Here is a 21336-nt window from a genome sequence, read left to right on the forward strand (position 1 = left end):
CCCCGGCCCAGTCCTCGGCCAGACTAGCTCGGGCCCCACCCCCGGCCCGCCCTGCCGTCGGTGCGCGGCGGCCTGGAAGGCACCGCCTGCAGACGCTCGGAACTGCGGACCCGAGAGCTACCCGTAGAGGGCCGGCGGCGGCGGGAGCCGAGTGGGTCGGGCGGGGCCGAGCCGGGCCGGGGCCGTGTGGTGGCCGGGCAGCGGCCGGGCCGGCGGACGGCGGGATGGGCTGCACCGTGAGCGCTGAGGACAAGGCGGCGGCCGAGCGCTCCAAAATGATCGACAAGAACCTGCGGGAAGACGGCGAGAAGGCGGCGCGGGAGGTGAAGTTGCTGCTCTTGGGTGAGGCCGCGTCCTGCGCTGGGACCCCTGATTCCCTACCCAAATTCCCTACTTTGACCTGCGGACTAGTGTTTCGAACTCCCACACTCGGCCTGGACTTAACCCCGTAGACCCGCCTGGCAAGGACATACAAATAAATAATGGATCAAAACTCAGGGTTGGCCTAGACCTCTCAGATCCAGAGCCCAGACTCTAGATCAGACTCAACTCATCCCAAACCCCGGGCCCCCAAACCCAGACACTGGTGCCTCAACATCCGCTGCCCAGAATTCTGTCTGACCATCCACCCTTACTGACCAGCCTCATAGACCTTCGGAGCCTCTGCCTTGTCTTTACATCCTTACCTAGACTTTACCCAAACCCCCAGAATCCCATTCAGACCCCATCCTCAGGCACCACCTGTTCCCTCACTAGCTCCCCCTCTTCCTATTGGGCATGAGTATCTCCAGGGGCCCCTCCCAGGCCCCCACTCACTCCCTCCTTTACCCTCTGTGCCTCATCTTCATTCTAGACCCTATATCCTCCACCTGTGCACCTTGACCCCAAGAGACCTCTCAAGTGGGATTTTGGTTTGAACTTATCAAATGAGATGATTACTTAATAAGCTCTCCCTCCAGCCTTTAGAGACCCCCCCCTGCTCCCTGCTCTGCCTCTGCCTCACCGACTCCCTCTCTGCATGCATCTCACCTCAGATCCTCTGCTCCCCAGCTCTTAAGTCCTCTCTCACACTCTGGTCTTTTCTAGATTCCCCCACTCTTCCTGCACCAGGTAGGCTGAGCTGGGAAGACAGGCCCCAGACACCTAGGGGGCTGGACTGAGGCTCCACTTGGTCACATCCGGGAGGGGACCAGGCCTCAAGCTTCCCAGAGAGTTCTGCGGGCTGTCTATCTGCTTCCTAGTTTCTAAGCCCTGTCTGGGCCGGTGGGTGGGGGGAGGGGGTGTCTGGGAGTAGGAAGGAGTGTGGAGGAGTTCGGGTTGCGTGGCCTCCAAGGCCAGGGAAGATGGTGGCTGCTTGAGGGGTGGGGGGAAGTGGAAGTGGTGAGACAGCCGACATATTGCTGCCCCCGGCGGGCAGGCCAAGGAGATCTGCTGACGGGTGTGGGCCTCCCACACCCCTTCTGGGCCCAGCGGCCTGGGACATGGCCTCTGGGAGTAGGTGGGCTTGTCGGATCTTGCCCTGCGAGGGAGGGAGTGGTGGACCAGCTGGTTGAATAGTTGGGGGCCCTCTAGGGTGGGCATCTGAAGTGGACTTGTGCAAAGACTGTGGGTCTGGTAGTGGTCCCTGTCCAGCCTCCCACTGCGAGCAGGTGTGGTGCCCAGTGGCAGCCTGATTTAGAGGGATTTCAAGGGGGAGAGGGGAGGGAGACCCTCCTGGCATCGTTGGAGGCTGGACTGTATATGTGGGGGGGTGTGGCCCCTCATCCCCAGAGCTGTCTTGGGGTCCCCAGGCTGTGAAAAGTGGGGCTTTTCACGCCGGGCGTATGGCTGAGAGACAGGATGTCTTCCATCCTGGGCTCATCTGTTGACTGTCCCTGGGGGCCCGGCCTCAGGGGCACAGCCCCGGAGATTTCAAAATGGCATCCGCTCAGCCGCCGCCGCTGCGGGGAGGAAGAGAAGGGGCGGGAAGGGGCGGCGGCCCAGCCTCCTGGGCTGTTTTGCGTTGGGCGCTTGCCTCTTCCTGTCTCTGCTGCGAGTGCGGCAGCGGCAGTGAGTGGCAGTGAGTGGGTGTCACCGCGGTGGAATGCCCATCTCTGCTGCCCGTTGGGCCTGGGGATGGTGCTTCCGGTACTGCTGCCTCCCAGTGCCCGGCCGGGGGCCTCTAGCCAGCCCCTTCCAGGCCGATGGCAGTTATGGTGGCTCCTGAGGAGACCTGAAATTGGGCCATGGAGCTGGGGCACACAGAGCCTCTGGCCTGTTCCGCGTCTTGACCCTATCCCACCAGTCTTGCTCCTTGAACCCCAGCTCCTGTTTTGGGCCTGGAGACCCCTCCCATACTGGGCTGGCAGCAACCAGGGGTGCTCAGCATTTTCTAGGCTGGGGAGTCCATCTCAGCATCCTGGCCCTCTGGCCTTCTCTTCCTTTGTGAAATGGGCTTCCTGGGTTTGGGCCAGAGGAGTGCTGTGTCCAGGATGGGGAAAACAGGGCCCTCGTGGAGTGGGGGTTGGGGGCTAAGATCCTGCAGAGGATGCATCACCAAAGGGGCTGGAGAGGATGCACCACCAAAGGGGCTGGGCCACCAAACTTTGCCTGAAATTGAGGACCTGATCTGCCAGGGCTGCGTGGGGAAGGGTCCTGGCTGGCCATCCCTTTTCCATCCAGGCACAGGGAGGTGATGCAGTTGAGCCCAGCTGAGGCAGCTTCAGAGTGCTGGGCTCCTGTCCCACGTAGCGGGAAAGACTCTGTCCAGGCAACGGGACTCAGGCTGGGCAATTGCCAGCCTTCCCTCCCAGCCAGAACCACGCCTGCTGCCCCACCCGCATACTGGCTCCTTCCTGTCCTGGGTAGCCCTGCCAGCGAGCCGGCACAGTCACTGTCACCAGGGCAGAGGCAGATGTGGAGCACAGTGGCAAAAGAGTTTTTCCTGACAGCTTGGTAGGGGGAGCAGAGTTGCTGATATCAGTCCTACTTCAGAGATGCCCTCTCTCCCTCACCACCCAGTTCAGCTTGACTGATCACCTATCCCCGGGTATCCCCAACTATCCCCAGTGCCCTTGGGCTGGGCACTTAGGGGAAAGTTAGCCCATGTGTGTTTAGGGGGAGTCTCTGATTTGGGATGGGCCTGTGTGGGCAGCTTATAGAGAAAGGAGAGACAGTGTCCATCTTGGCTCCGGAAGGCTTCAGGATATAAATACAGCAGTTCTCTCTTGCCCCTGGGACTTTATATCTGTTCCCTCCACTGGATGTCCTTTTCCCGTTTTACTCCTACTTGATTGTTCTTTAAGACTCTGCTCAGGGATCACTTCCCAGGATCCTTCCTTGACAACTCCCCCTTTCCCAGGCTGGGGAACACCTCCTCTGTGACACCCCCCCTCCTATGCCCTACCCCCATCAGACCATGGTATTTGCCCTCATTACAGCTGGTCATAGCTGCGGTCCCCTGAAACAGGGCAGGGCTGTGTCCTGTTCATTTGCCAAGCCTTCTGGGCCAAGCATGGAGCCTGGTACCTACTGGGTGCTCCTTGTCTGTTTGTTGAATGCAAGAAGTGCTGCTTGTGTGAACTTGCTTTTGGGGATGGGTAGATGGAGGAGTAAGATGGCAGTCACCCATATCATGGGCAGGTGGCAAGAGCTCGGTGTAGAGCCAATGACCAGGATTGAGGGGGAGGCTGAGGGAAAAGTTCTTCAGGCTGTTTCATTTTGGTCTCATCACAGCCAACCCCTGTCCCACTCCATGAAGATCTCTTGCTGATGAAGAATCTGCAGGCTGTCACAGGGCACAGCACTCTGGAGGGACTCCAGCTGTTCAGATGGAAGAGTGGCTTTGCGTTCTTCCTTTCAGCGCAGGCTGCTTGGGGACTGTTGCAGACCTGCTCTCTCTGCTGCTCCAGTAAAGTCTTTCTCTCTCTTGGGGCTGGAGTTGCCCCCCTGCCATGGGGATCAGACCTGAGTAATGCTGCAGGCATTCTTGACCTGGCTAGGGCAGAGACTGCACACACAGGGGCGCAATTAGGTTTATCCAAAGAAAAGGGAGTTTTGTGACCTTTGTCCAGTCTGTGTGTCTCACAAGGAGCTGGGCACACTGTAGGTACCTGCTGAGTGTGATGGAAAGAATGAAACTGTGGAGCACATCTGTGAACAGGGATCAGTAATTCTGGGGCTGTTGGCCTGGGGCTTGGTGTAGCTCGAGTTGGTGGGAAGGGCTCGCCTAGGATCCTGGCCACCTGCATAATGAGTAGAGTCTAATGATGCCTGTGAATGGAGGGTGCTTCCTGGAGAAAGGTGTCCTCTGAGTAACCCTGAAAAATTAGTCACATTTGCCAGGATCAGGCATTGGGCTTGGGGGTGGGAGGCAGAGGAACCAACTCACCAAGGGCACTGAGGTAAGAAGTCCTGGCCTAAGTTCCCAAGCCTTTGAGTGGATGATGATTCCTGGCCTGGGGGAGGAAGTCTTAACTTCCTTAGACCAGTTCTTAGGGTTACACAGACCTGAGTTCAAATCCCAGCTCCACCTAGTGTACTGACTGAGAAACCCAGCAACAGGTGAGATCTCGGTAGATGACCTGCTCTCCAGCTATAACCTGGGACCAGGTGCCTGCCTGCAGCCCAGGTGTTGTGGGGAAAGCACACCAAAGCCTGGACGTATGAAAACAGGTGAGAGACCTTCTGCTGTCTCCTGCAGAGCTGAGAGTTTGGTGGGGGTGGTGTCCCCAGCCTGGAGGCTGCCTGGCCACAGTATGGGGGCCCTGGGAACCCCCTCCGTGGCCCTTGGCAGCTGGTCACAGCAAGTGGGAGACATTTGGTGCCATCTGGAGTGGCACGTTGTCTTGGGGACCTTCGGCCCAGCTTCTGGGGGCTGAGCCACCTTCCGGGGGGGTCTGGGGTTGAGGGTGTGGCAGGGCCCTGGCTACCAGGTGGGCTGGTACTCAGGCTGGCCTCCAGCCTCCCTTTTCTCCTCAAAGCTTTCCCACTCCCACCCTCCTGCCATCCGCCATCCTGCCTGGAGCTCATTAGCACTTGAATGGGAGGCGGGGCAGCTTGGGCCTCTTGAGTCTCTTCTTCCCACCCCTCCCCCAGGCTAGGCTAGGCTTTGTCTTCCAGGGCCAGTGGTGCAGCCCTGGGGCTCCCAAGCTAGGGAGGGAGTAGGGGGTCTAAGCCATTTCTGACCCCCTCTGGCTGGGTCCTGCCTTGTCCCACTGGGCTCCGCTCCCGCCCATGACTCCAGTGTTGGTGCAGCCAGTAAAAGTCGTACCTCTAGGATAGGAGTGAGAGTGGGTCCTTCAAGGGATAGCCCTGAGCTGGGAGACTGGGCAATTCAAGGTGGTTTTACAAAGAAGGTGACACAGGAGCTCAGCTGAGGGCATCTCATTGAGGGGTAGGAGTGGAGAACCCCAGACAGAGGGCAGAGCAGGTGGTGAGGACAGAGGGAATGCCTGCCGCTGTGGCTGGAGGTGGAAGTCAAGCCAGCTGGGGAGCTTAGGCTTGCCAGGCCCTGAGGCAGTTGAGCCACCCACTGTGCTTGAGTTGAAGCCTAGGCTGCCAGATGGGGCTTGGCATGGTCCAGGACCCCTTCGGGCGTGAACAGCCATTCAGGGTTGGCCCTGGGCTGGCCTGCGGGGCCACCCGGTAGCATCACTGGTATCCTAGGCTTGCAAACTGTTGCCTAGTGACAGCAGGTAATGCTGGGCATGGGGCCTGATGGGTTCCCAGTGAGGTCCTAGGCTCCAGCACCGCAGGGGCTGGTGCATGGGGCAGGTTGGGTCACAGGCCGCACACTGGTCCTGTACACTCTGCCCTTGGTCTCAGTCCCTGGTTGTCTCTCTCGGTCTCGGTCTGTCTCTCTAAAAGGCATCCCTTTTGGCAGAAACAGGATGGAGGAAATGTCCGCATAAGCTCTTAGCCTCTGAGTGATCAAAACTTGTCCCACCACATCCCCAGCAGAGGGCGAGACAATCTGAGTCTGAGTGCTGCCTCCCTGGCAGGATGGGGCAGATGGGGGCAGGGCCCAGGCCAGCTTTGGGCTCAACCTCCCAGTATCTCGGGGCAGGAGAGTCCTAACCTCCAAGTTCAGAGTGGGGAAGGTGTCAGCAGATTTTGGCCAGGCCTCAGCTGATGGGACCTGCCTAAGAAAGCCCTGGGGAGGGCAAGGACTAGGCCCTTTGGTGGTGGCTCTAGAGGCGGCCCCTCCCTCAGCCACAGGTGCAGGGTGGGGCCCCCTCTGCCCAGCCCCACCCCTCCTCTCCAGCCCGCCAGCCTGGAGCTCTTGTTCTTACTAAACCCCAACCCACTCCACCCTCACCCCAATGCTGCTTCTTGGGGCTACAATCATCTTGGTTTGGGAGGAATAACCTCCCCAGAATAACCACACATTCTCTTGGCTGGGCCAGGCCTTCAGTCCTGGGCTTCTGTGTATACTTCCAAGGCTTGGCAGTAAGTGCCGGGCCAGTTTGAGCCAAAGCCCGAAGGTGGGATCATATAAGGCTTGTGAGAAGGTATCCTTGTGGCTTGGAGGATTCCAGAGTGCCAGGGTGCTACAGCAGCACTTACTGTGCGCTGGGCTGGAGGAGGGGCAGTGAGGTCTGCATGGCAGGGCTGGGCCTCTCGGGGAAGTGGTGTCCACACCGGAGGAAAAGGAGGAAGCAGCTGGAGGAGGAGGAGCTCAAAAGAGGAAGAGGCCAGAGGGCTGCTCACACTCTGCACTGGGGTGGGGGGGTGTGAGCCAGGTCATCTGGGGGATTAGAAGGTGAGCCCCACCTGTGCAGGCGCATCTGCATATCTCCCTGGGCCACCCTACTGGTAGTCACTGGGTTGGAGTTAGTCCGCACAGCTCTGACCCTTGTCTTGCCCCAGCAATCACTGGATCCAGGATCTCAGAGAAGGTGGCCCCTCTGAAGAGGATTCCAGGCCCCTCCTCTGACCACAGGAAGTGGTGGCTGGGAGAGGGACGCCGACTGGGGGTGGCTAGCAGGAAAACAGAGGGCTGCTCCTATGTTCCCAAGCGGCCATTGCCCTCCAAAGCCGGAAGGCCGGCTGCAGGCCCAGATGAATGCCCGGAAATGGAGCAGCAGCCCTGGGATTAGCTCACTCTGGGTTTCCCCTGTCTATGGGTAGACAGAGGGGCCCTTGATCCAGCCTAAGGATTCCCCCTGTTACTACCCACTGGGCCTGGGGGTGCTTTCACTGGGCCTCAGTTTCCCCTCTCGTGACAACAGCAGCTGCCTCTCATTAAGCCTTGACTATCGCATAGGGCTGTGAGGCTGGGACTGACATTTTATCCATTTCGTTCATGTGGAAACTGAGGGTCAGGGACATTACGTGACTCACCCAGTAAGCAGAGATACCAAAACATGACCCAGGTGGTGACTCTGAGCGCCTGCCCCCAACTCCTGTAGCCCCTCAGAAGTCTCTGCCCAAGTGGCAAGAATTGGTCAGTCAGGATGACAGACAGATGCTGTGGGTCCTGGTCCATGTCCCCTCACAGTAATACTTAGGTCATAGTCAGGCAACTTAGTGCTTCGCTTTGTCCCTAACATGCTTGTGCCTTCCACCCCCACCCCCCACCCCCCCGCCCAGGCTCAGGAGACCAGGGCTGAGGAAGGCTCAGAGACTGTCATGGTCCAGCATGGGGACCCCTGAGCCTGGTCTCAAGACCATGAGTTGTCCAGATGGGGAGAAGGGAGAAATGTCCTGCAGGGAGCCCCCACTAAGAAAGAGCAAAGGCTGTGGTGCGCCCGTGTAAGGTACAAGGTGGTGATTGATGTGTCCATGCTGTGAGTTGGCCACAGCATGAGAGGTGTGGGGAGACTGGCCCTCATGCTTCTTGGCCTCCAAAACCCAAGTTTTCCTGCCTTGTCCTCCCCACAGAGGTTCCCAGAATTCTGCTCTAAGTTGTCAGGCCAAGAGCTGAGGAGCCTAAGAGGCTTAGGAGAGCTACAGCAGAAGCAGTAGATGCATCAGGGTCTTAGTGGGCTCTGAGGTCACTCACAAAGCTGAGAACATGCATCCTCATGGCCAGTCAAGACTTCGGGTCCCAGAGGGCCCACTCCCCACTTTCCTCACCATGTGACCTCAGGCTGTCCTTTCCTATCTCTGTGCCCATCCCTGGGACCTATGATGTCATATTTCTCAGCATGGCCCATGGCTTGTGGGCACATAGACAAACCTTGGGCTTGGACCCTGGAGCAGTTTGGGGTGGGTGTGAAGGCCCAAGGGAGGCTCCTCTTGGCAGGCGTTGGGCTTGGTACCCTCCCTTGTGGGGTACTTTTCGTAGATTGGGCCATGAGGCCCAGGCATGGGCATCTCACCCAAGGTCTGCCACCATGAATGAGGAGAGGTAGGAGTTCCCATGTGGGTCAGTAGGTTAAGTATCTGGTATTATTGTCACTGCAGGGGCCCAGATTGCTACTGTGGCACAGGTTTGATCCTTGGCCCAGGAACTTCCACATCCCCTGGATGCATCCCCCAAAAAGGAATTCCCGTTGTGGCTCAGTGGGTTAAGGATCCGACTAATATCCATAAGGATGTGGGTTTGTTCCCTGGCCTCACTCAGTGGGTTAAAAATACGGTGTTGCTGTGAGTTGTGGCATAGCTTGCAGATGCAGCTCGGATCTAGCATTGCTGTGACTGTGGTGTAGGCCAGCTCCGGATTCAACCCCCAATCCGGGAACTTACAAATGCTGCAGTTGTGGCCCTAAAAAGAAAAGAAAAAAAAAAAAAAAAAAAGTAGGAGTTCCCAGTGTCGATCAGGGGTAATCACCCTGACTAGTGTCCACGAGGATGTGGGTTCAATCCCTGGCTTCACTCTATGGGTTAAGGATCTAGTGTTGCTGTGAGCTGCAGTGTAGGTCGCAGATGGTGTAGGTCACAGACGCAGCTCAATCCCACATTGCTGTGGCTGTGGTGTAGGCCAGCAGCTGCAGCTCTGCTTTGACCCCTAGCCTGTAACTTCCATATGCTGCAAGTGCAGCCCTAAAAAGGAAAAAAAAGAGAGAGAGGTAGAAGTTATTTAGATTCTTTACAGCCGCACTTGTGGCACATGGAAGTTCATGGGCCAGGGATCGAACCCTCACCTCCACAGAGCTTATACTGGATCTTCAACCTGCTGCGCCATGGCAGCAACTCCCAAAATCTTTGGGTTTTTGGGGTTTTTTTTGTCTTTTTTTTTTTTTAGGGCCGCACCTGCGGCATATGGAGGTTCCCAGGCTAGGGGTCAAATCTGAGCTGTAGCCGCTGGCCTACACCAGAGCCACAGCAATGCGGGATCCAAGCCATGTCTGTGACCTACACCACAGCTCACGGCAACGCCTGATCCTTAACCCACTGAGCAAGACCAGGGATCGAACCCACAACCTTTTGGTTCCTAGTTGGATTTGTTTCCTCTGAGCCACGACGGGAACTCCCAGGAACTCCCAGATTATTTGAAAACAGCAAAGGCAGTCCTTAAATGAAGCATCAGGAAGAGAGGTATGCCAAATGGCCTGGCTCCTTGCATGACCTGGGCCCAGTGCAGCATCACTCCTGTGTCCCAAGGGGCCAATGATGAACAGGCCTCGGGGCCTCCTCTCCTCTGGAGTGTCCTTCCTTACCCAGTATCTCACTTTCCCTCTGTACAGTGGGCAGGGTCCCACTGAGGGTGACAGGGCCCTACCCTGGGGAGGCCTCTCCCTTGCACTGAGAACTCTGAGTTGGCAGTGGCCGGCCAGGCCCTGGTTGTTAGTGCCTTGCTGGTCAGCATCATGAACTCCTGGAAGCCGCTGGAGGCTTCCCAAGTTGACAGAGTAGAGGGAAGGAGGTGCCCTGTTTCTTGGGGCACCTGGGGGAAGGCGAGACCACACATGTGGATGGGGATGTCGCAGGGTCAATCCGAGACCGACATCCCTGCCCTTCGTAGTGGCACACCCAGGCTGAGCCTCCTTGGAGGGAGTGAGGGGGCCAAAGAGGGGCACCTGGAGGAAGGAAGAGACGCCAGGGGCGGGCCTTGGAGGGCCTTTGTCTGGCGGGCCCTCTCCCCCTTCCTCCCATTCCCATTGTTCCCTGGTGTGCCGCGTCTCAGCAGGCTCCTGGCTTCCCAGGCTCGGGAAGGGGCCACGGGTGAGGCACCTCCCCCAGCTGCTCGTTGCCGGGACTGCTTTTCAGAAACAAATGCTCCCCTGCGCCGCCCAGCCCCCACCTCCACTGGGTCTCTGGCTGCCGGGCTCCCCCTGGTGGTGGCGGCTGGGACCCTAAGGCTGCAGGGGAGCGGAGGGAGCTACCGCGGCCCTGAACCACAGACTGGGCGGGAGAGAAGACGTGGCACCTTCCCGGGGTAAGAGTGGGAGGTGGTGCCTGGGCTGCCTTTGGGATGGGCTTCCCAGGGCGGGATGGGCGCCCCCGCTTTCCCCCAGTGCCCCACCAGGGTAGGCCAGTTGGGGGTGTGGTGGGGGGGTGGCAGTGGGGACAGGCCTGTGCTGTGGGTTTGAGCTGGGCTGCTGCCCAAGCCTACCCTGTGGTCCCAGCCACTGCTGCTTCTGAGAATCTCTGCCCTCAGGCCTGCCACGTCAGCTGGCTGCTGTCCCTGGCCCCACATATTCCAGGGAAGCCCACCAGCACATGAGCCTCAGCCGGGCTGCCTCTCACCCAGCCTGCCCAGCCATCTGGGTGCGGAGAGTCAGCGAGCAGTGTCTGCGGTGAGGACGCAGGGCGGGCCGGAGTACCCTGCTGTGTAGGAGTGCTGGGTTGGGTTGTGTGAAAGGGAAGTGACGAACTCGGAGCAAAAAGCCTGCAAAGGAGTGAGTGGCTCTGACTCCTGTCCCAGGTTACACAAGTCCCGGCAGGGAACCGCCACTGCTGAGTCAGCTTCTTAGCCACTGGTCATTGCCCTTCACTGTACTTTGTCTGAAAGCCTCAGAAACTCGCCTTCAAAATGAGATGGCCACAGCAGGCCTCTCTGCAGGCTGTGGTCACAGTGACCTATGCAGTGTGGTCACTGTGGGTTGTAGGAAATGAGAGGTTTGGGAAAATCTGTCATCTTCCAGAGGGTAGAAAAATAGTGATAATAACTTTGATCTGAATGCTCGCCGTGTGCCAGGCACTCACCCGTCTCCTAGAAGGAGATGATGGTGGTGTCCTGTTTCACAGATGAGGTGCCAGAGGAAGGGCAGGAAGGGCCTGTGGCTCTTGGAGGTCTTAGGAAGGATGAGGGTGGGTCCAGGTCTGGACCTCCCTCTGGGAGAAGATCTGAAAGTGAGAGATGGGCCTGCTGGCCACTTGAAGCTTTGCAGCCTCTGCAGAAGGGAAACTGAGCCCAGAGAGGAAAGCAGCACATCAGGGCCTCGCAGCAGGACAAAGCCAACTGGGAGATAGAGAGTCCAGAGTAGACAGAGACAGCAGAGACCTGATGCTGGGACTTGGGATCAGCATCAAGCTTTTGGACCAGTGGCCCCGTCTCTGCTGCAAAGGCCCTGCTAGCCTTGTTCAGGCAGGTGGAGCTGTTTGTTCTCCCTTCCCCCATGTGTTCCCTCCTCTGTTGAGACCCAGCATTCACAGAGTGGAAGCAGATGTTCTAACACAGAGCAGCCGCTGTCACCCAGCACATCATAGCAATTACTGCCCGCCAACTGGGGGCCCAGCAGCTGCACCCCAGGGCAAGGGCTGCAGAGGTTGCTTCCTTGGTGGGATGAAATATGGCCCAGTGGGAAGTCTTAGGCCACCCCAGGGAGCCTCTGCGGGTCCTTCTGGTCTCCCTCAGCTGGAAAAGGAGTGCCTGGTGGGCCCCCTGTAGGTAGGAGATCTGCCATCTCCTAGTGACTGAGTTCCCCTACCAAGCACCTTTGCCACAACCCAGAACCAGCGAAAGCCCCCTCCTCTGAGGGCAAGGTACAGGGCTGGCTGGGGAGAACTGCGTGCCCAGAATCAGTCAGGTACAAGCAGACTCTGAGCCATGTACCAGCCTATCTGATAGGGTAGCATCATCAGGCCCTGATGGAAAAGGAGCCCGCTGCCCCACAGCTCCTAGGGCACCTAGCTTGAGGGCTGTCCTGGAACCCCGGTGTCCACCTGGATGTCATGCTGTGATCCCACCCACCCTGCCCTCTGATCTGATCTGCCGCAGCTGCTCCTGGGCCAGGCCTGTGATTCTGTCCTGGTACTCCCCCCGGGCTTTCTGCTTGTCTGCCAGCACCACACCCTTTCCTGCCACTTACTTCTTCCCTCTTCAGTCACAGCTGCTAGAAGGACAAAGGGACTGCTCTGGGTCCAGGGCTGGGGGCCCCATGACCTTGGTTTGTCCACCTGTCAAATGGGAGTCTTTCTGCGATAACCCCTGCTGGGGGACAGAGAATGTTCTCCTAACTCTTGGAAGGGAGACTGAGGCTCTAAGGGGACAGAGAAGGGGACCTTAGTGTCTGCCAGGTCTGCCACTGCTAGAAAAATCAGATGCAAAGCAAGTTTGTGCTGTCCTCCCCATTTCTGCCCAGGGTCACGGAGTGGCCGTACCACTTACCAAGAGACCAATCAAAGGGAGACTGGTGCCTCAGGTGGACTGTAGTGCCAAAGTCACCATCACAGAGGTCCCTTGTACCCTGGAGGTGCCTGCTCTGCCTGCTGTCTGCTCTGAATCTTGTTTCGCCTGACTGGGGATGGCATGATGGATCTAACTTTTCACTTTACATCCTTGGCCTCCACTCTTGCACTGGGCCCCCCGATCCTGTCTGAGACGTGGGGTTCCTGGGTCGTCCCTTCAGAATGTGCTCCTGCCTCCTGCTCTGCGAGAGCAAGCACCAAGGTGGGGAAGAAGCTAGACGATCCCCTGGCCCTCGTGGTTCTCCAGTGCTGTACTCCCTGCCTCACGAATATTCTGGGCCCTGGGGGATGGGCCTCAGTGATTAGGCATCACTGTCAGGCCTTCCCAGGCCCTCTCCCCATGTCCTCACTCAGCAGGTGGGGCATGTTATGTGGGGGATCCTGGCTGCTCCTCTGCCCTGCACAGCACCATGGAGAGGGAGGGGTGCTGCCACCTGACTGCAGCCCACGCTTAGGGGAATTCACTGGGGCTGGGGCGTCTAGTGCCAGGAGCTGAACTGAGAGGGGAATCACACCCCAGACTGCCCAGAGCATGCTCCTTTGTGCCACCCCCTGTGCTCCTCTATCCTGGGAAGCAGGCCTGGGACAGGCAGAAGCCCAGTGATTTCGGGTAGCAGGTGGCATTTGTGAGGCAAGCCCAGGCCCCTCTCCTCCTGGGTTGTACACATCTGCCCACAGTGGCGAGGGCTCTAGTTTCTCCCAGTAAATGGGCATGTGGGCGTGGAGGTAGGGCGGATGCAGGCAGGCAGGGGCCTCAGCAGAATCTGCTGCTGCCTGGCGGACACTGTAGAGACTTAGACCTGTGTCTGCCCTGGAAGGCAGGGAGTGGACCCAGTGGTGAGCGCCGTGTGGCATGTGGTGCAGTGCGAGGAGGTACCGGGGAGTGGGCCACCCGCAGAGGGGCAGAGAAGCCTCGCTCTCAGTTTCCTCCTTTGTGAGCTGGGGTGAGAGTAGAGCTTCCCATCTCCTCAGGCTCACTGCAGGATGACTTAGTGGACATGATAGGCACAGAATAGCATCTGACACGTAGAGGGTACTGCTCACTTGGTCGTGATCATCAATTCTGGTGTTAGTCTTGCTGTTCACGGTCGTTTGTGTGTTAGCCCCTCTATCCTCCGTGGTTGTCTTGACCAACCTTGGGGGATAGGGGGGCCAGAGTTCCACTTCCCCACTGACCCCGCCACCCACCCTGCTGAGCTGGGCAGAGTGACAGACCTGCCACAGTGATCTGGAGGTTTGGGACACATGTAGATGGGGCATGTGGTACAGGTGTGCCCGGCAAAGAGAACTGCGTGGGCCAAGGCCTGGAGTTGGCAAGAGGCAGTACCTGGCAAGCGCAGGTGTGACTGGCAGTGATGGGGCAGAGCAGAGGGAACAGGCTGGGCAAAGGCTGGGAGGGAAAGCTGGGCCCAGCTGAGGTGTCCTCTACCTGGAACTTAGGACAGGGAGCAGCAAAGGGAAGAGCTGAGGCCCTGCCCCCACCTCCTCCACCCCCCTAACCAGGAGTTTGGTGGCCTTCTGGGTCTCACACTCCCTGCACAGACTCCCTGGGGAATGCAGGTTTCTGGGCTGCACCCCTCAGGATCTGGCTGTGTGTCTGGGATAAGGCCTGTGAGTCTCTGCCTTTTTTTTTTTTTTTTTTTTTTTATACCCACCTGAGGCATCATCCCATAGCATCTGTGCATATTTTGTTAAGGGCTGGGTAGGCCAGCCATCATTATCCTTCATGTCTTCCTGCCCTTCTGAATCCTGGCTACTGATCTTGGGCCAAGACTACTTTTATGAGCCTCAGTGTCCTCATCTATAAAATAGGGGAATCCATACCTATTTGTGGGGCCGCTGTGACAGTCACAAGAGAGCCCCTGGAGTTCCCATTGTGGCTGAGCAGGTTAAGAACCTGACTAGTATCCATGAGGATGCGGGTTTGATCCCTGACCTCGCTCAGTGAGTTAGGGATCTGGTGTTGCCATGAGCAGTGGTATAGATAGGTAGCAGTGGTGTAGTGGCTCGGACCCCATATTGCTGTGACTGTGGCGTAGCTCAGCAGTTGTAGCTCCGATTTGGCCCCTAGCCTGGGAACTTACATATGCTGTGGCTGTGGCCCTAAAAAAGAAAAGGAAAAAAGAGAAAGAGTGCCAACAAATCCCTCAGCACTGGTCAAAGAGAAATACAGGGTGGGCTCCCCAGGCCGGGGAAGTGTCTTGAGTTAGTATAGGGGTGTGTGTGTGTGTGTGTGTGTGTGTGTGTGTGTGTGTGTGTGTCTAACGCTGCATGTCTCCCAGGTCCTGGTCTCTCCGCCTGGAATAGACCTGGGCCCCGCGAGCAGGGGCCTGGGCCTTGGGCCATGTCTGGGAGGCAGGGGTGTGACACCATGCCCAGATCCAGGCCCCTTGGCAGCTGCCCCAGGCCCCAGGGAGAAGAGGCCTGCTGCCATGCTGGAGCGCACAAGGCTCCTTTTTGCCAGCTGCGCCAGGGCTCCAGGTTGGGGAGCCCTGGCCACGGTGTGGCAAGCCTCCCTGTGTGAGAATGACAGGGTGACTCCCGAGGGGCTGGCCTCAAGTCTCTGGCCAAAGCCCCTGAATTTAACCAGGGCAGTGGGATCCATGGTAGGCAGTGGAGCTCGTGGGAAGCCAAGGCCTGCAGTGAGTCCACCATGGGGTCCAGGTGGCCTAGGTTGCCTTCACCCCTGTGGCTCTGCCAGCCGTACCCCTGTAGCTCTGCTACCCACCAGGCCCAACTGCCCCCATCTCACTGTGCACTTGATGGGGAGGGTGAGTTCTGCCTCTGGGGCCGCATGGCTGGGCCGCTAGTTGCTTGCCTGTGTAGCCCCACTGGCCTGCGCTGACCGCCTATGCCCTTTGTTCCAGGTGCTGGGGAGTCAGGGAAGAGCACCATTGTCAAGCAGATGAAGTAAGTGCTGTGTGCAGGAGGCAGCCTCCAAACCTTGATTTCCCCTCTTCTTCCTCTGGGCCTGTCCTGCCCCCGAGTGTAGGCCCAGCCAGTGTGAGCCAGGCCCAGAACCTTTCCAGAGGCAGAATCCATCCTCAGGTCCCAGTGGTTCAGAGGCAGTTTCCTCCTCTCTGAAGTAGGTTCCCGCAGGCCCCAGCAGCCCCAGGCGACCACGTGAGGTCCCTGTGCACCCTAACCCCTGACCCCTGGCTGCCAGGATCATCCACGAGGATGGCTACTCAGAGGAGGAATGCCGGCAGTACCGGGCAGTCGTCTACAGCAACACCATCCAGTCCATCATGGCCATTGTCAAAGCCATGGGCAATCTGCAGATTGACTTTGCCGACCCCTCCCGTGCGGTATGTGGACTCCCCCGTCCTGCCTGCCCCCATAAGGCTTCAGGGCAAGTCTTGGCCTGGGGAAGATGAGAACACCCCAGCCTGGGCCCCGTTCCGGAGGCCTCCCTGCCTCTGACAGATGGGGTGGGGGTGCACTCCTGCACTGGCTGACCCCTCACCGCTGTGCCCAGGACGACGCCAGGCAGCTGTTTGCGCTGTCATGCACGGCTGAGGAGCAGGGCGTGCTCCCCGAGGACCTGTCCGGCGTCATCCGGAGGCTCTGGGCTGACCACGGTGTGCAGGCCTGCTTTGGCCGCTCGCGGGAGTACCAGCTCAACGACTCTGCCGCCTAGTGAGTGCTCCGAGGGGCTGGGCTGCGGGCACCTAGACCATAGCCTGGACCTGAGGGCCTGGGCGCCCTCAGACAGATATGGCCAGTCTCTTCATGAAGCTGCTGTCAGCCAAGGCCTTGGTGGTGTGGGGCTTGACCTGCTGCAGGATGCTGGTCACCCCACAGGGAATAGGGCAGATAGGCTGGCCCCTGTGGGGAGACATCCACAGGTTCTGGATAGTGTCACCCTGATGGGCTGCTGACCCCATACTCTCACATCCCCTCTCCTACCTCTGCATAGGTCAGTCTCTATATCTGAACACCTTTCCCACTCCACTACCCGTCGATCCTGAGCCCACATCACTCACAGAGACAGCCTTCCCCTGCTTGCAGTGAATGCACTTGGGAGTGTATGCCCCCCTCAGGAGCTGTGGGGTCACAGCCCTTCACCACGGGGGGCCTCCCAGAGGTCACAGACTCAGTGCCAGCAGAGCTTTTGGGTCCTGGAGGCGGGGAAGCATGGGTCCTATCAAAACCACTGCCATCACAGTGCCCAGGATACTCGAGGAGGTCAGGTCACCTTCTGGCCACTTCCCACTGTTCCACAGCCCCGTCCTTCCTTCTCCAGATGTTAAGTACCCATTGTGTGCCCAGCACTATTCTGGGTGTGGGGATTCAGCAGGGAGCCTGGGCTGTGCCCTCCTGGGCAGTTTTATGCCGTGACAAGATCACCTGGGGTGGGAGCAGATTGGAACATTCCAGGGAATGGGCACACTCCAGCCCCTCTTCACAGCCATCCTCCAAGGCAGTGGGTCCCTGGGGTGAGCCCACCTGTTGGGGACAAGGGAGAAACTGGTGTAGAACCCAATGGGCCTCTGGGCTGGAGGCTCTCAGTAGGGGCCAGGTCACAGCATATGCGTCATGGTCCCCCATAGCCCTTCCTGTTTTTCTGTTCTGTCCCTGCGTCTCTGAGTTCATTTCCCTCTGGCCTAGCTGCTGGTGGGAGTCAAGAGCGGGCTTAGGGAGTTCCTGTTCGTGGCTCAGCAGTTAACGAACCCAACTAGCATCCATGAGGATGCAGGTTCGATCCCTGGCCTCGCTCAGTGGGTTGGGGATCCTGTGTTACCATGAGCTGTGGTGTAGGCTTGGATCCCATGTTGCTGTGGCTCTGGTGTAGGCCGGCGGCTACAGTTCCGATTTGACCCCTAGCCTGGGAACATCCATACGCCACGGGTGCAGCCCTAAAAAGACAAAAAGACCAAAGAAAAAAGAGAGAGAGAGTTGGCCCAGCAGTCCTGCCCCAAGAGTGAGACATCAGTACTGGGCAGTGGCTGAGAGGCCTGGACCCAACTCCCAGGGCACAGCAAGGATACTGAGGCAGGCGCAGAGCCGGTCTCAGGGCTTGGCTGGGGCATCACTGATACTAATTAGAGAGCTGGTAATGAAGAGCCCCTGGGACCCCAGCCAAGCAAGTGTCAATGCCCTCCCCCTGAGGAGCCCAAATTTTACTGGGCGCTGGGCAAAGAGCCCACTGGGCCTGGCAGGCCCCAACCTGTCCAGCCCCGAGTCAAGGGACATGCCAGGCTGCTCTGCAGTGAGTGCCATAATTGTGCCCATTAGCATCCTGAATCTCTCACCTAAGGACTAATTTGCCTCCTCCTGCCTCCCTCTCCTGCAGCTCCACCAACCTGGATCCTGTCTGAGGCAGGCCGGGCTGAGGCCTGGGGGCTGGGGCTTGGCTGGCCAGGTCCAGAGCTGCCCCTCCTCCCAGGCCTGGTCCACAGGCAGGAGGCAGGGACGCTAGCGCAGGCTTCCTCATCTGAGCAGTGAATGCAGCACAGACAAGGGCTCTGCCTGAGAAGTGAGCGGATGGGAGGGAAAGGGGCCAGTTGGCCCCCGGTGACATTCCGACCCCCACCCCAGCTACCTGAATGACCTGGAGCGCATCGCACAGAGTGACTACATCCCCACGCAGCAGGATGTGCTGCGGACCCGAGTGAAGACCACAGGCATCGTGGAGACGCACTTCACCTTCAAAGACCTACACTTCAAGTGAGTGGGCATGTAGGCAGGAGCTGCCAGCCTTGGGGCTGCCTGGGGGAGGGATCCTCATGCCAGGGCCTGCTGGTGGCTGTGTTGGGAGAGAGGGCTGATTCAGGATCCCCAGCCCCACTCCGAGGTTTCTCAAGGCTGTGTGGTTGCCAGCAGCTCACAGCCTCTGCTGCCCTAGCCCCATGTGGCCGCAGCCAGCTCTGCTGACCAGCCCGACCCCACTGGGCCAGTGTGGATGACTCTGTGGAGGCAGCCGCCCTACTCTGAATAGGCCTCTGTCCTCAGTCAACCAACCTGTGAAAGGAGGCAGAGAGACCTTCTCCCAGAACCCCCTTCTCTGAGCTAGGGCACTGGGTCCGCAGGATGTTTGATGTGGGCGGTCAGCGGTCTGAGCGGAAGAAGTGGATCCACTGCTTTGAGGGCGTCACAGCCATCATCTTCTGCGTAGCTTTGAGCGCCTATGATCTGGTGCTAGCCGAGGACGAGGAGATGGTGAGAGGCCCAGAGGCCACTGAGCCGGGTGGGGGCAGGGGCTGGGGCTGGGGCTGGTGCTGACATCACCGTCCTGCCCCCAGAACCGCATGCACGAGAGCATGAAGCTGTTTGACAGCATCTGCAACAACAAGTGGTTCACGGACACGTCCATCATCCTCTTCCTCAACAAGAAGGATCTGTTCGAGGAGAAGATCACACACAGCCCCCTGACCATCTGCTTCCCTGAGTATACAGGTGTGGGGTCTGGGCCTCTGGGGAGGAGCTGGTGGTGACCAGGTGACCCCCAGGCGCCCCCCGCTGGACAGAAGGGTAACAGTGGACATTCAAGCAGGAACTGGTGCCTCACAAGCACATATACTTATACCTGCACGTCCCAGGACCCTTCTTAACACACTCAAGGAGGCACTCCGTACATGTCACTGGGCATCCTCCTTCACACAGGTGCCCCTCTGCACACTCAGAAGTGTGTTCACTCTCACAGCCGGCACGATGTGCTTATCGTTTCACCTGCACAGAACCTTGCTGTACCTGAGGGCAGGGCCTGCCTGCCCCCAACACCGCACGCATCCTCACCACTTTGTCTCCTGCAGGGGCCAACAAGTACGACGAGGCAGCCAGCTACATCCAGAGCAAGTTTGAGGACCTGAACAAGCGCAAAGACACCAAGGAGATCTACACACACTTCACATGCGCCACAGACACCAAGAACGTGCAGTTCGTGTTCGACGCCGTCACTGATGTCATCATCAAGAACAACCTGAAGGACTGCGGCCTCTTCTGAGGGGCAGCGGGGCCTGGCAGGATGGTGAGCCAGGGGGGGCTGGGCAGGGAGGAACGGAGTAGGGCCAGTGAACCCAGAGAAGGGACAGGGTTAGGGCTGGGGAGGGTCCAGGTGGGCGTGGTGGACCTGGGGAGCCAGTAGGAGACCTGGGGAGGGGGCTTGGGGGGGCAGAGGGTGCTGAGTCAGGAGGGCGACCGAGTGCCAGGCACTGAGGAGGTGGCACGGGTAGGCCCAGGCGGTCCCAGTCTTCCTTGGAGAAAACTCACTTGCTCACCCATCAGGCCACTGGCCTAGCCGGAAGGAAAGGATGTGGATGACAGAGGGGGCCCAGCCACCTGCCACTCAGCATGACTAGCTCTGTACTCCTCCCTGCCCTCTTTCCCTTGGACCTATCTGAGGGTCCTGGTCCGAGTCTGGCCCCAGCAGCCCTGGGAAGGCGGGAGGACTCTGCCAGTGCGGCAGACTCCCCTCCTCCACGTAACCCAGCAACACACACTGGATCTTGGGCAGCCACTGTGTCTCTGGTAACAAGTGGGTGGGAAAAAAGGAGCAGGGTCATTGTCTAGGGAGTCTGGAGGAGAGATACACAGTGGCTCCCTCCCAACCCATGTCCTGACTGTCCCCCACCTCCAGGGCCACCGCCGACTCTGCTCCCCCAGCCCGAGGAAGATGGGGGCAAGAGGACCGTGCTCCCCACCTGTCCCCCTGGCCGCTTTTCCCCTTCTTTCCTCTCTCTGTTCTTGGCTTCCACCCTGCCCTGTCCCCTCCCTCAGCTCCAGAGACTTGGGGGAGGGGTTGCCATAGGCCTCCCTGCTGGAAGCCCGCTCTTGTCCCTAGTGCAGGGAACGGCCGAGGTACCCCCTCCTGGCATCTGTTCTGGTTTTGACCATTGTCCTCTTCTGCAATGAGGGAGGGGAGCACATGCTGAGTCTCCCAAGGCCTGTATTTGGAGGGACACCCACTTTTCCAGCCTAGGACCCCTGGCTTCGCCTAACACCAGCCCCTGACCCAGCCCAAGTCCAGATGTTTACAGGGAGCCTCCTGCCTGCTCCTCAAACCATCCCCCGCCCAACAAGCCACTCGGAGGCCCCAAAGGAAAAAGCACAAGAAGCGTGAGATGTCACCATTCCCGGAGACCACAGTCCACCTGCTTATCTCGTAGCTTTTTAAAAAAATTAAGTCAAGAGGGAGAAAAGAAAAAAAAAAAAAAAAAAGAAAACTGCAAACCTAGAAAACTTTTTAGAGGAAAACTATTTAAAACTGTCAGATCCTGACCAGCGCCCACCCAGCCCCCTTCCTGTGATTCTGTGCCTTGAGTGTGTCTGCGTGTTTACACCCATCCCTCTGCTGGTTGCCCCCCTGTGTGGGCAGTGCCCTTGCCCTGCCCTCCACAGAATTGGGTTCCAAGGGCTGTTCCAGACAACTGCCAATGTCACTGAGGGCCCCGCTCCAGCGGCCCTGGGCCCTGGCTCCATTAACCTAAATGTAGCTCCTTAGCGCTAACCTAGGAACCGCCGCTGCCTGCTGAGGGGCCCTGCCCCTCATGCCCTCGCCCCAGGCCCGGGTCCTTCAGCGTTGAACACTTCCTTGCTTTTTTCACATGTTTTATGGAATTGTTCACCTGGTTTGAAATAATAAAATGTAGAAAGAAAAAATACCATGAACTGCTCACCATTCTTCTCTCCCAGGGACAGAGACCCAGGCTAAGACGTGCGGAGGCAATAGTGGTCTGCACCTGGATGCTTGCTTGCAGCAGGGCCCTGGGTCATATTCAGCCCCAGTACTCATCGCTTCAGTTTTCCCACTTGGATTAGTCATCTTACTTGTTGGGA

General features: G+C 58.5%; 1 protein-coding gene across 3 annotated transcripts; it reads left to right on the plus strand.

Annotated features, from left to right (window-relative positions):
* Positions 1-51: 51 nt before the first annotated feature.
* Positions 52-20723, plus strand: GNAI2 (G protein subunit alpha i2). 3 transcript variants are annotated; one of them, XM_021068546.2, is made up of 9 exons: positions 52-342; positions 15426-15468; positions 15725-15866; positions 16037-16197; positions 18100-18228; positions 18591-18720; positions 18804-18957; positions 19314-19528; positions 20138-20723. In XM_021068546.2, exons 1-8 carry the CDS (start codon positions 225-227, stop codon positions 19502-19504), a joined length of 1068 nt encoding a protein of 355 aa, XP_020924205.1. In that variant the 5' UTR covers positions 52-224; the 3' UTR covers positions 19505-19528; positions 20138-20723.
* The last annotated feature ends 613 nt before the right edge of the window (positions 20724-21336 follow it).

This window comes from Sus scrofa, chromosome 13 (genome assembly GCF_054392235.1).
Source record: "Sus scrofa isolate SSC_HxYL_T2T_F1_AM1 chromosome 13, Sscrofa_HxYL_maternal_Yorkshire_Landrace_v2.0, whole genome shotgun sequence".
Lineage (NCBI taxonomy): Eukaryota > Metazoa > Chordata > Mammalia > Artiodactyla > Suidae > Sus > Sus scrofa.